The sequence below is a fragment of the Fusarium phalaenopsidis genome, assembly GCF_050370095.1.
Source record: "Fusarium phalaenopsidis strain FUZ10S chromosome Unknown contig_32288, whole genome shotgun sequence".
Taxonomy (NCBI): Eukaryota; Fungi; Ascomycota; class Sordariomycetes; order Hypocreales; family Nectriaceae; genus Fusarium; species Fusarium phalaenopsidis.
In genome coordinates, this window is record NW_028145412.1 from 1658785 (window position 1) to 1673553 (window position 14769).

The window sequence follows — 14769 nt, forward strand, 5'->3', positions numbered from 1 at the left end:
TTTGTTGAAGTTTCAGCCGACTTGTTGCTGGTTTCCTGCCAGGACCGCGAGTTTGCGAAACGATCCAGCGACGACTTCATGCAACTGTGTGTGCTGGCCATAAGGCATTGTCGCACTTGAGGTTAAATCCACGGCTCGTATTGTGACTGTTCACTTGGAGTTCTCATCATCGAACTGAAACAGAGGTGAAATGTCGATCTGGCGCAATGTTAGTTCGTGGTACACAATGCAGTTGAGGACCTGGATGTTCATCTTGAGTGAGGGTCTTCTGAAATGAGATTCAACTAGAATTATACAATACAAGCGCAGACCATTACCAATCTGGCCGAGGATGATCAGGCCACTTGTAGAGTGGCTGATCTGGACACGATTCCAGAAGATCCCCGTTATGTCGAAGTACTTCTTTCCACTCACTACTACCCGGGAGTATGAATTGAAACTCATCATCGCCTTCTAGCCCGCGGCGAAGAATGAAACACTCCTTGTCGGTGTGACCATAATGCGAAAAATCTCCACAGGTAATAAATTTGAGCGAAGGTGGTCCTTCGGATCCAAAAGCCCACTTGGTGAGCGAGGTGAATGGTTCCAAAAGTCGAAGACGTCGTGCCGACTGTACAGCCCCTTGCGGCTTGTCCCCTGCAGAGCTATCGGCGGTGGGACCTGTGAAGGGGTCAGATCTTGTGTCTCGAATGCATCAGCAGCGTCACCATGGAGGAGACCAACGATTTTCGTCCACGGGCATGGTAAACCGTCGCTCGTCGGTTGTTGCCGAGCGCATGTGGAGGACCCTGAGCGACGAAACGGAGCCGAAATTTCTCAACACTTCAGGCTACCGGCGAAACTCTGTAAGCATCTTGAGCGTTAAAAAGGTGCAGATCATCTCACCACTTTTTCTGGCTCGCAACCCAAACCAAGGCACTCGAGATGAAGGTTTGAAGACGGGTCTTGGGCCGGGGCTTTCCCATCACCATCCCGGTCGGACTCCTCTTGACTGTCTTCAGAATTCCAGACAAGGGTATTATCGATTACCCCGTCGTATTGCGCGAGTCTCTGCAAGGTGTCTCTGTGTCGAGAAATGTGCCCACATGGCGGCAAGATCCCGATCAATTCCTCAAAGCTCAGATATAGCTTTTGAAGACCTGAAAAAGAGTCGAGAAAACCCCAAAGAGTGCTCAGTCGTGGAGGATTAGGCCAATCTCCGTGGTCCTCTATTTCCAACTCCTTCAAATTGAGAGCGACGTTGAGTTTAGGAGCATACTCGAGAAAGCTTGTCCACTTTGGACATGATCGGAGTGTTAGCGATCGAAGTAACCCAATGTTCATCTCGTCGATCAAACCTGGCCCAACGCGTACATGTGAAAGCGACAATTTGGTCAAGGCATTGAAGATAGGCCTCGGGGTGGTAGTACGCAAGTGCCAGTTCCAAATGCAAGCAAAGAATCCGGCCTTTTTGTCCCCATTTCTCGAGCTGTTCATCCAGTAGTCATCACTGCCAGTTGCCCAACCTTCACTGTCACTGTCATCGTAGTAGCCGTTTATTTCCTCGACCCTTTTCCAATCTAATAGATCAATTTCGACTTCCTGGAGATGTTGGGAACTTTTGATGAGGAGGTGGCCCAGCTCGAGTAGATAGGCAGCGTTGGGTCCCTTCCAAGAAAGACTCTTGAGCTGGCGAAAATTGGGGAGACGCATAGGTTCGCAGGCGCCACGAGGGCACTCAGGGTCTGTGATGAGACGGAGAGACTGGATCATAGGGTGCATTCTACCAAGAATGCCCTTCTCGGCCAGAATCTCTTCAGGGACGCAAGTCCCCATTTCCCAGCTAGCGATTATGTCAGGGGAGAGTCCTCCAACGCTGTTTGGGTTTCTTTCTTACCTAAAACTCTTTATCTTTCGAGGCATAAAGAGCTTGATGACTGACACACCCTTGTATTCCAGATTCTCGAAACGTTCCTCTCCTTCATCCATATCAAGACGCCAACCTAGATGCCGACGCATGGTATACAAGTGAGGGCAAAACAAATGTCTTTCTTGACCGGATTCGGGAACGAAGTGAAGCTGAGATGTCTTCATAGATGCCTCTTGTGGGAAAGTCGAGCGAGTGACATCATCCATGTGAAAGTCATCGGTCAGGGTGACGGCGATGGAGGCCCAGAGTGTCTTGAGAAGAAACTTTCGTATTTCCGTGGACACCAACGACAACGATTTTATATCATCTTTCCCCAACTATAGGAACTCGGAGTTAGCTATCACACTCGTTCAGTGAGTGCCCCCAAGGTGATTCTGAGGCAGCGTCTGGCTGGCATACCAATGCAACCACCATTTCAAATGGCACCAGTGGGAGTTTCGACAACATAATTATGGCGTTCTCTGGGAAATCTCTCTAGCAACAGATGCAACGTCAAAGAAAATGCGATGATCAAGACGTCAGAATGTTGACACACAAGAGGCTGGGGGAGTTTTATCTGCTTGTGGCGTCGTGGCATTGCGTCATGTTTCAATCACAGTTCTCATTTGTAGCCTCTGATAGGTCGGGCCGCGATGGTGATTGTGAAGGCGGGTGCCTGGGAACCCATAACCGCCAATATCAATCAGTCAAAGCTATCAAAAGAAAGGTGAAAGTCTGGTGGTTGAGTGGCACGGTTCGAAATCGAAGGTTCTTGGACTTTATCATTGAACTCGATACCCTATAGCCGAGATCTATACACATAGAGTTCTACTAGGTATCGCTTTATTCGACGCAGGCAAAAAAGTATGTTCACGAGGCATATCCCGTTCGCTGAATTCCCATTCATGCCGATCCCATGAGTCCAGAGAACCTCCAAGCAGCTACCCTAAAGGATCAAAAGTCAATCCATCAAAGCTGTCAACAGGGGCTAGGTATGGCTTTGGCACTGAAACTACTGAGCAAGCTAAACGGCCATGGGGGCATTTAGGACTTGATTGGAATGTACTAGCTAGGATCGGGGATTGATAAATTGCTTTTAGGCTTAGGTACTTATCAGTTAGGAAGAAATGACACTGCAGACCCCTCCCTACACCCTGCACCTTGGGGAAGGCTTCTTCCCGTCGTGGCACGCTTTAAGCACAGACTGGAACAGGGTTGTGCCTGCGTACGGTTGCATTTTAGGGTGGCTTTGCAGCCCAGGGCCGGATTTCATCTGTACCCCGAGTCCCCGCTATATTGTATTATAAAAGCTTGAATATGCTGTAGAATTTCCATCCTGTCATCCTCCGTAGCCCTCGCACTCTATTTTGCTTCAAATGAAGCACTACGAGAGCCTCCGGTTACCATAAACACAACCCATATCAACCATCATGGCAGCTTCAGCGAACGGTATTTCTCATCAAGTGAGAGGTGCCATGAAATCAAGCGACCCTCTTCCTCTTACCGTTGAACAGCTCACCGCCTCCTGGTTCACCAAAATTCTGAGCAAGCCGGTCCACGATGTCAGGGTTGTCGAAGCTATTCACGGCACGGCATCCAAAATCCTTCTTGAGCTGACCTTTGAGGACTCTGCCGATGTTCCGATCAGGGTTTGCGTCAAGGGCGGCTTCAATCCAGCTCTGACCGGCATTCCCTACATGCTGGCCGTCTACAGACTGGAAGCCGAATTCTATTACCACGTCGCCCCAACCATCAAGATGCCTCTCCCTCCAACGCTTTATAGTGGTACGGATACCGTCAATGGGCAGGGAATCGTTGTGATGGCCGATCTCAAGTCTCGGGGGTATACATTCGGAAACCCCCTCGAGACCTGGCCTGTCGATCGGGTGCAAACGAGCGTTGAGCAGCTAGCCACTCTCCACGCGAGCACATGGGGTAGCAAGCCCGAGGACATTCCATGGGCCAGCCAAACTGTTTCGCTCAGGGATGCAATCTTGGGCCTGGCGGCCCCGGAGGCATGGGAGGAGCAATTCGCTGGGGAGGCTAGACCTCCAGTGCCGGACCACATGATGGACCGTGAGCGGATGACGGCGGCGTTTCAGGCCCTCTGGAAGCCGTCAAACTCGACTCTCAACTGCCTAGTCCACGGCGATGCACATATCGGCAATACATTCATTTCGTCTACTGGGGAACCTGGATTCCTGGACTGGCAAGTTATACATACCGGGTCAGTTATGCACGATGTTTCTTACTTTATCATTGGCGCGCTATCGATTAAGGACCGGCGGAAGCACGAGAAACAGCTCCTTCAGTCTTATCTCGACGCTTTATCCCGCGAAGGAGGGCCTCGGTTGCAATCAGGAGAGGTTTGGGACGAATATCGGAAGCATACTTTCCATGGATTCGCATGGGCGCTTGCTACGCCGATGATGCAGAGCCGTGAGATTGTTCACGCGATGACGGAACGCCACTGCGCGGCGATCGTAGATCATGAGAGCATAAAGCTGTTGGAGGCGACTGAATAGTAGATGGATGCTCCCAGATGTGCCAAATAAAGTGTTATCTGTACATATACATTGATGAATGTACCTGCCAAGTTCATACAAATTTAATGCAGGCCGAGTCAGGCTGAATGAAACTGGCATCATCGATCTTTAAGATGCCCCTTACAAAGGCCATTAGTGATGCTGACGAAATCAGGGGCTCTCGGACTGTAGAGCACTCTGCAGCTTCGGGCTCCGCGGGTTGCGCGGGCCACGAGGATGGGGGATCCCCGAGTCTTTCGGGGAACGCCACACCGTGCCGTTCTTTAGCCATAAGTTGTCGTATAAGATACGAAGATGGGTGTCAAGGGTCCGATCCAATAATAACAACTCGCTTCGAGGTCTGTGTGTATGGTACCTGGCAGGAGATGCACAGAACGAGCACATCAATGAGATGGAACCATTATTTCGGACAATACTACGTTCCCAAGAGGTACCTGCGTTAAGAACAGTGAAATACCTGAAAGCTATGGACTGCTGTCGACTGATTTTCTGTGTCTCACGGGGCAAAGAAACGCCTGTTAATCCTTGAGCAAAGCTGACCGGGCTGATATTATTGGCTTGGAAGATGTACATGCCCCGGACAACGAGAAGACAACGAGAGTGCTGGGCTGATCTGTTTGAAAAGCCAAGACCCTAACAATATTGTTGTGTAACATTGCCCCAGGGGACAAGGCTGGGGACCACTCTTTAAAGTTTCGCTCTGGAAGTCGGCTTACGAGAATTGCTCGAGTTCAGAGGGAGTTTCCGGCCCGGACTGTAGGGAGGCGTTTCCGGGGCAGGCTCCTTGGACTTCCGATTGGACGCCCAGGCTTAGCATAAACTCTGGCATTCGGGATCATTTGGGGATACTTGAGGGCGACTACAGTCCAGCCCAGTTATTCCCGTGCTTGATTTCCCAGCTTCGTTGCGCCTAGCTAGCAATCTACTACTGTTGGACCCCTCGTGCTCGGAAGTATCTTCCAAGTGCAACAGAAACTAAGCACGGGGAACTGGGCCGGTCTCTAGGGTCCCTGGACGGTCAATCACCCCACAGGGAGGGCATCCCAAGCGTTAAACTAGTAGTTCCATGGCCCTGTTAGCTCGTCGATTGAAACCCGTAGCGTAGCCGTGCCGCGTAGATCACTGATAAAGCCACAAGGTCCACCCAGTGAGAGCCAAGGTGGCTTCGGGTTCGTATCTCGTTCCAGTACAGTACCACTTTGTCTAGGTGTCATGCATGCAACGTTCTGATTCATGGTCCCTGGCCATAGTAGCTCCCTTCATCGGCTACTTCTTTAGTAACCGTCGGCTTTATTGGTCATCCCACAGGCCACCGCAATCACCAGCTTGGGGTTCTACGCTGTTTTCATTTCTCCTTGTCAGAGGCTCTGGCCTCGAATGGAGATGGAATGTGGTGGCAGCTAGGTTGACAGTCTGCGTTTTGGTGCTCTTATGTCGGATTCGTCCTAGCCCCAGGGGCAATGAACCCTTTGGTTCAATTCCTTTCGATTTTGTCTACTTCCTTTGTTGGTACAAATCTTGATTGGGTAGTCGACGACTCTTGGCCTCCTGGCTTCGAGGGTGCTCCACACCATCGTCATACATGCTCAACCTACTTCTTTTCGGCTGACATTGTTTTCTCCTACATTCTGCAGCACGATCCGTGGCAGAGCTGCTGATCTAGAAGGTGTCTCAACATCGCAGACATGTCGCAGGACGAGGGCGCAATGCCTCCGCCTAAAGGCGTGACACCCGACTTTGACGGGAGCACCACTCTCCAGCACTCCGTCGTCGTCGTTTACTCATGTACCTTTGCCATCGCCACCGTCACCCTTGCGTTGCGGCTCTACAGCGCCTCTGCCATCGTCCGGAAACTGGATTGGGATATACGCAAGTTTCGCCAGCGATTGAGATGCCGCCCGTATTGCTAACGTGGGTGACAGCTTTGATCCTTTTGTCGTGGGGAGGATCTTTGGCCTTCTTCATAGGGGTGCTTCTCGGTAGGTGATGACTTGGTTCGCGAGAGGAACATAGCTAATCCAAATGTAGCGATTCCGTCTGGCTTCGGGAAACATCTATGGGATGTTCGAGCGACAGACCTCCAAGGATATCTGAATGTAAAGTTGCTTGCCCGTTTGCCTACCTGGGTTGATCACACACTAACTACGGGTTTTTAACCCTTGAGCAGCTCCTTCTCGTGCTCGGTCTCACCTACGTCTGGCCTCCTACGCTTGCGAAGCTAGCCATTCTAGTGCTATACTACCGCCTTATCCCCAATTCGCGTTTCCGAATCGCTCTTTACGCTGTCGCGGCCGGCCTCGTCATATACACCCTCGTCTTTACAATCTTGCTGGCTGGGCCGTGTCATCCTCAAAAGCCCGGCACCAACACTTGCGTCGTCAACCTGACCATATCGCAGGCGGTCCTCAACATCGTCAGTGACGTAATTGTAATCGTCCTTCCAATCCCCTTGATTCATCGCTTGAACATGCGTCTGAAGCAGAGGGTAACTGTTGGCCTTCTCCTTGCCCTCGGCTCTGCGTGAGTACCTTGACTTCACAATCCATCATTCCAATTTGCAGTAGTCTAACTTGGTCGACTAGGGTCGTTATTGTTTCTTGTATCCGCTTCGGCTATGTACAAAAGATGAAGAAAAATCCTGACGTCACCTGGACCCAAGCTTCGGCTTCCCTTTGGAGCTGTATCGAGATGAACACTGGGATAATCTGCAATTGCCTCGCTCATCTGAAGCCTTTTGTTCGGCGACATATTCCCTGGCTTGCAAAGTTTGTCTCCGGAACGAGTCAACAAAAGTCGTATCCCGATGAGGTCGACAACAGCCACAACTTCAAGCGCTGGAGGGGTGATAAGGCAAGCCATGGGTATCAGCTACACAGTGTCGGCCGTTCGCAGGAGCCGGCTGCTGCTAGCACGGGGAATAATGTAGTTGTCGTAGACGAGTTTCAGGTTGAGTTCACACCATCGAGGAATACTGGCGAGGCCTCAAGTACGGAGGATATCTTGGTACATAAACCCCGGCACATCTAATCTGGCATACTCCATGCATGAAAGTATGATGCGACGCAAGAAAAGATGACGCATAATTCTGCTGGCACCTAATATATTGTCCTGTACTCGGCGTCGCTGTAGCACTCCTGAGTGAACCGCGTACAGAGACTAGAGAAGCTGACACGGCCATCAAAGCGAAATCAACCTGTAGTAACACTGAAGGAGCTGGAAAGTGGTGGGAAAGCTAACAAATAATGCTGGTTCAGGAGCATCCTCGAAATGTCGGCACCATAGTTCAATTAAGCGACGCAACCAGGGGACTGAGAAATTTGCAATGCCGACTTATTAATCAAGTTATGAACTATCAAGACAAAAAGACAGACGGTACTAGATCAATCTGCAAAAACCGACCCGAATAAACTCGTGATTATCAAGTCCTCAGGCAGGCCCGGTATTAAGCCCTCGTCCTTCGCCAAAAGAATAAAACTAGTTGCCATTGCCAAAGAGATGCGTGTTGCTATATCGGCTATAGCATCACCTCGATCCCTGGTATCTTCTCCCAACGTATCCACGTACCGAGCCATAAACCTTTCCATAACCTCCCCAAGAACCCCTGATAAGCCATCGGTCGGGTGCAAACAGGTGTCTTCAAGGGTGACTTTTCCCTCGAGTATGTCGGTCCTGGTCTGATCAATGCTCTCCGCCAAGATGTCCCAGGTCATCCGATAACGCTCGTTGACCTCGGAGCGAGAGGGCATCAAGGCATATCTTACCAAAAGTAGATATATACTTACAAGGTGCCTATGAGAAGAGTCGTCGATGATGTCGGGCAAGACAGGCTCCCTAATGATATCAGAAGTCGCGATATGAACCTGCCTATAGAAGCCCTTAGTTCTCTCCAAGTCCTGTGTGGGATATGGGAGCTCCCTGAGGGCTTGAATGAGACCGCTGAGTTTGGCATATATCGCCTTCAGCCACGACCCTTTCACCTGCAGGAGCCGTTTAAGACGAGAAAACTCTGCATCTTGTCCATACTCTACCATAGTCACAATATTAAGAAAGCAATAGGTATTATCATCTCCTTTCCCAGTGAGAAGAATGCCGTCGCCGAGGATGTGAGCGAGTTCTTTCTAGCGTTTCGAGGCTTTGATGCATTTCGGTGTATGCATGTACTCACGTAACTTGGCACGAGAAGGGATAGGCGGATACGCGTGATGCCGAGCTATGGCCGGCCCGTGTGCGCTCTGGCTGATTGAGGCAGAGTTCTTATGATCTCTGAGTCCAAGGCGGAGTTAGAACACTTCAATAACGCTGACGAGCCAATCAAACGCCTCGTGTTCAATAACCTCATCCCTGTCAATTGGTATCTTCCTGAGGGATATGAGGATATCGAAGACTTTATGTATCGCTGCTTTCTGGTCTTCTTCGGTCTTGGGAAGGAAGACTCTCCCAGCTTCATCCAATTCATACTGGCTACCCCATCAGTTGCGCCGCCGCTCGGGTTGTCGGAGAGCATGTATCTGAGCTGCTCAACACCCTCTGGTGTATTGGTCAAAATTCGTGCCCATAGCTTCTCGATGAAAGCCTGATCTTCGGGGTCGTTTTCATGTGGAGGAAGTTAATCCAGAAATGATAGGCGTTAGAAGATGGTCTTGCTATTGAAGGTGGATGTTTACGCCTTGCATCCCTCGACGTCAAACGTGTCTAAGCTATCAAAAAATCGTTTCAAGAAACCTGAATCTCTGAAGATATCGATTGACCAGGGCAGGTTTTCCCAGAAGTTTGTCCAGGACGGGATTTTGGAGATAATGATAGATGCGTAGACCTAGAGGGCCATATGAACTCGCCTTCTCCGATCAACATGATCCTTGATCACGTTCTTTTTGCGGGAATCGTCGCACGTCTATAGTAGATTAGCATATTGAACCTGGCGCAATAATGCTGAAGTACCTGCCTGAAGGGCGTTTTCAAGTTTGTCGTTTGCCATGCTGATTCATAAGATGATCAAAATACAATAAACCAGGTTGACATCGGGTGTAGACTTTTGAGTAAGCTGGTTAGCAGTCTCTTGGATGTGATGAAACAGACAGAGTTCTCTATACCGGCATGAGAGCCAGATGAGAGCCTTGTCGCATTCCAGGAGGGTGTCAGTTGGAAATTCGTCCAAGCAAGATGGAGTGAGATTCTCTTCACCACCCGCTTCGTCATTCTCAGGGAGGAAGAGATGCTTGCCACTGCAGAACGAGGAGGAAAGAAGCTGCCCTGAGTTAGCGGGATGAACTGCGATGGAATTATTGACAACTTACTGTCCAATGCACCCTCTGAGACGCCTTGAAGTCATAGGGAAACTCAATCTGATCGCCCTGAGGTACGTGTTTGACCAAAAGGCCCCATGCTTCTGCGACTTTGGAGCTGCTGGGTTTCCGGAAACGTCCTCCGGGGTTCGCGAAGAAAAGGAGTTTGAGCAAGGCGGCGCCCAGCATATAATGCACTCTACATTCTTGCCCCAGTACTTTGATGGCCAATGGTTCCCCGAAGCTTCCAAAGATGAGGAATTGGAGGTTCAATTTGTCGGCTCTCGGCTGATCGAGACATTCAAGGACCATGGCTTCATACAAGGACGTCCCTAAACCAAAATTTAGCTACGAAAAGCAATAAAATTTTGTGTGAGAAAACAGGAATGGTCGTTTGCCAGGAAATGCAAATCAATTTAGTATGCAACTCACTTAGAAAGAAAGAACCTGCTTGGATGATTTCTAGAAACTGCGCCTTGGTGCATGGACCCCTGAAAAGCCTTGGCTTGCGTAAAGCTTGACAAGCCTGGCAGGGAAAACCCCCAGAGCACTATTCCCCTATGTCAGAGATCTTCGGTTGTAAAGGGACATAACACATACCGATTTGTTCAAGAACTTGCAGCGGATACAGACACCTGTTAATCGCGCTGCCCGTTGTCGCTTGAGTTGTTCCTCGTCGAGTCGCCCATGTCTCCCGCCTCTTTTGCGAGGCACCAAAGGCCGCTGCTGCGGGAAGGTTGGTGGCCAACCTAAGTTGTAGGTGCTAGGACCCGATTCCAAACCGCCCAGCGCTTCCATCGAAGGTCCGCCGGTTGCCGCTGCGCTCGTTGCATGGGTATTGTCGGTATTGTGACCGAGTTCCCGGAATGAAGATAGGCCAGAAGGTGTGCCATGATGCTGAGGCTCGCGAAGGTCGGTCCTTGCGTCGAGCATTTCCGCGTCGCCTGATGGACATCAGATGGTTAGATTCATCATGGACTCGAGGCTAGTCAAAGCGGGGCCTTGTCTGCTTACCAGATAGATGGAGGCCAAGGTATTGACCAAATATTGGTTCAAAGCCTTACAGGACATCGTATTGATCGAACCTAAGTTGAACTTCACCCAGGAGAGGCTCAGTGGGAGGAAAAGGAGCGTTGCTTGAGAGATCAAGATCCATCGGCTCAGAGTCAGGTACTTCGAATGTAGGAAAATCTCCTTCGTCAGGGAAATGAAACGCTGGCCAGAGTGAAGAAACCTCTTCTTGAGAGAGATTGCTTTTAATATTCGGGTCAGGCTGAGGGCCCTGGCCTGCATGGATACCACCGAGCCATGGGAAGTTGTCGGCTATGGGAGCTGGAATAAAGTGTAAGGATATTTCAACCCTTACACGTAAGGAGTAAGATCATCACTAACCTGTGTCACCCATTAACGTATGTTCACTGGGCCAAACTGCATCGGGCATCTCTGAGAAATCAATGCTAGAAACATCAAAAGTCGAAATATCGAGGTTATCTAGAAACGAGACAGGGCCAGGGGCGTCTTCAGTGATGGTTTGGGTAGTTTCAGGATTGGTGACTGGGGCGTCCGGGTCGAAAAGGGGAGGAACTTCACCCGCATCTTTGGAAGGAGGCATGATGCTCAACTGATGAGTGCTTACGTCCTATTATCGACGAAGCAGGCAGAGCCATGCCTTCTTATACTTGATGAAGGACCAGGCTGTGGCTCCTCTTCTCGCCTATCATAACGCTGTGGCGTTATCTCACCAATCATCGCTGTAGGCGGTAGAAACGTCTTCTAGGTACGTACTCTAAAATACTGGGGCTACATCAACCAATCATATATAGAGGCGGAAGGTACATCGACCAAGTACCTGTCCCACACAGTCTGAAATACAAATGGTGAGGCTAGCTCGGCCGAGAGAGCACCCATCCATCAGAACAAATCCAGCCACCGCTTTACCTGGCCTTTCGAGATATTGAGCCCGAAGTCGGGGCATTCTTTCTGTTTTGAAATTGGATTGCCGAGTGGCTCTCCACTGGTCGGTCCTGAAGCCCTTGGTTGGGCTTCTTCCGGCTCGTCGTTGTCCATTTGGTCAATGTCCATCTCATCTGGGTCACTGTCACTGCTATCTGACGGCGTCTCAGTCTCGTATCTGCAAGAAAAGTTGAGTCCATAATGTCGAAAAGTCCGTTGTGGTTCCTTCTCCACTAGAGCTCTGCCAAGCGGTGTCTTCATGACTTCCATCACCTCTTCCGTTCTTTTTATGAGGCCATCATCGAGTATAGAACTGAATTCCCATGTATCCGAGTCTTTAGATCGCACAACCCGGGCTGTATCGCGGTGCGGCCCGTTAGGCGTGTCGCCGGTGCTTTTCTGGGGCCTTCCGGTTTTTTGGGGTTGATTCTGTCTATGGGGCAACTGCGTCGAGCTTGAATGATGACCCTCTTTAAGCTTGACATCAGATTCGCCTGATAGCTTGGACTTGTTGGCCTTGCGAAAAGCCTTCGGCAGCTTGAACTGCGGACAGTTCCCGACCCATTCGCCTCTCTGATACGCCTCTTGGAGGAGCTGAAAACCTTCGTGTGTCGGCGTGTACCCAAACCAGCTTCTCGCTGGTGCATCCATCTGCCTCACAGCCTCCAGAGACACAACCGGCAACAGGGTTGCGCCACCCATGGGCGACTCGGTTTTGCCAAGAACTGAGTCACTGACCGATTTGCTGCCGGTCTGTAGGTTTCTGAGGCGTTCCATCTCTTCGAATAGGTGTGCTTCTCGTGCATCAAGGAACTCCTGCTCACAGTCGGCTGCAATTCCGATGTCGAAAACGGCTGGGAATGTGGATGAAAAAGAATCAAAGTCGGCTGGTGCCATCATGAAATCATTGATGTCAAGGGGCCCGCCATCCGTGTCGCGTTGAAATGCCTCACGAATGCTGGCCCTGTGTCCTGTTTTCAGGCCTAGAGCTCTATGGCTGACATCTTCAAAGTAACAGGTGTTGACGTATGTCGCCAGCTGTTTTTGCTGCGACATAACGGCGACGTCATGGGGAAAATTGTTCAGGACCTCCATCCACTGCCTAGAAATAGTCGTTTCAGGGTCGGCAGTGCTGAAGTCTTGCTCTCGCAAATAGGCCCGCCATTCGTCAGAAAGGTTGCTTCGAGATAGGGCTGGCCTAGGATCCATTTGCTCCATCTGATGACGACCTCCCGAGATTCGGCATGCGAGATCTCGAACCACTCTCTGTGATCCTGTCCGCACTGACCGCATGCCAAGACCTGTCGTTTGGCTGCGAGTTCGGCATGGATCAGGGTCTCGACACGCATCGCATGAGGAAGCAACGGGGTGTGCGCCACCACCTCAGTCACTGGAATGCAGCTCGCCAGTTCATGCGCACGGTGTTCAGAATGATACTTGGAGAAACCAATCTTCAACACCGACACTGTACTCAGGTCCATTTGCGACCGGAGAATGTAGATGTAGCCGAGACCTTGCCCCTGGAGTGCGCTAGGAGTCAACGGGCTGAGCATCTTGGCCCTGACCTCCTCACTGACAGACTTTCTGTCTAGATTGCCCATCATGGAGGGACGGAGGAGAGACCTGAGAGTTGGTCGTGTTTTGCTTTGTCCGAGAAGGTGCTCTGCTTCACAGACAGCGGCTAATGCTGTCAACATTTTAAGCATGCGACTTCTGAATGGTTCAGAGTCGGATGACTTCTGCGCGCTGGAGCAGATGCCTGTTGCTTCCTGAGCGCTCGCCTCTGATTGAAAGATGAACGTCAACACGGTGGTTTTGTGAGGAGTTTCCGGCAGAAGATGCTTGCGTGAGGATGGGTCCTCGAGACGATCTGAGCCTATCCAGAGACGGCTAAGACGGGAACAGCTGCATCCCATCTTCTGGGTGCGGTCCGGGGACATTGTTCTCTTGAACGTCGCTGCGAACGATGTCTTGGTGTGGTGGAGTCTGATGGTAAGGACTGTTGGATAAGATCCAGAGCTTATTCGCTGCGCCATCGTTGACTGAGGTTTCTGGATGTTGCTGTGGGTAGAAAAGGGTAGGGAACAAACTAGAGCACAGAGCTAAAGATATGGATTGTGTCTATAGATGACGGACAATAGTGCTGTCTTTTATTCTACTGATGGGCTGCCTCTGCCTAGCCGCAATAAGGCAGACCTTGGCCGTTTAAGTGGCCAACACTACCTGAGCGTGGGGGAGATACCAATTCAAGTAACTGAAATTTCCTACTCGAGTAAAAATGGAACTGACGCAATTCTGCCTTACCGCGGGGGAGATTTCCATCTAAGGCAATTCAAATTACCTACTTGAGTAGGTAGGCCATCGAGTGAGACCATGTTGCCTAATCGTTGGGGAAGCCTGCTAATTCGGGCAACCTGGGTCTGTCAAAGGGCTCAAAAAAGCGTGGTAGGAGGGCTTTCAAGCAACCCATCAGAAATGGCTATCCGCCTTGTTGCTCCCCATTTCAGAGCTTGGTCAATGACCGAACAGTTCTCAAGACAGAATGGCCACTTGGAGTTAATCGCAATCTTCGTCTCTGCCAACTGCTTGGAGATAATTGTTGCTTTAGGCTCTTGACTTGCACTAATCTTGTCGATGAACAAGACATGGACTTGGAAGCCTTTCTTGAGGCCTTGAGGGTGATATTACGGAGATCTGAACAACTGAGGTAAAGTTTGTTGTGAGTGCATAACACTTATTGTATCTAGTTGTGGCTGAGCCAAAGTCATGAGCCTTTCCTAAAATTATCCGTCATCATTCAGCCAGACGAAGCACGCTCTGAGCTTCAATGATCTCCTAAATCTCACCAATAGGTTTCCTATCCGGAAACACCTTATCAGGTGAAGCGCGCATGCGTGTCCGTGTGTGGGTTCGTTCGCAGCTCCACTCAGTGCAGGATTATTGATGATGAAGCCTTCTCGAACGTCCATACAAGGGAATGATGGGCCGAGCGGCTTGTCGAGAACACCTGGGCAGACGCGGGCCGGCAATAGTCTCTCGGTTCAGCTGCCCACATTGCTCTAGGCGTCCCGGGGCTAAGATCTAGCCCCACAGCCTAGAA

General features: G+C 50.5%; 1 protein-coding gene across 1 annotated transcript; it reads left to right on the top strand.

Moving 5' to 3' along the window:
* Positions 1-3318: 3318 nt before the first annotated feature.
* LRP88_04124 (uncharacterized protein) lies at positions 3319-4413 on the top strand (the record flags this gene model as incomplete). Its single annotated transcript, XM_083240705.1, has 1 exon — positions 3319-4413. The coding sequence occupies one exon, from the start codon at positions 3319-3321 to the stop codon at positions 4411-4413; it is 1095 nt and encodes a 364-aa protein (XP_083103995.1).
* Between the last annotated feature and the right edge of the window lie 10356 nt (positions 4414-14769).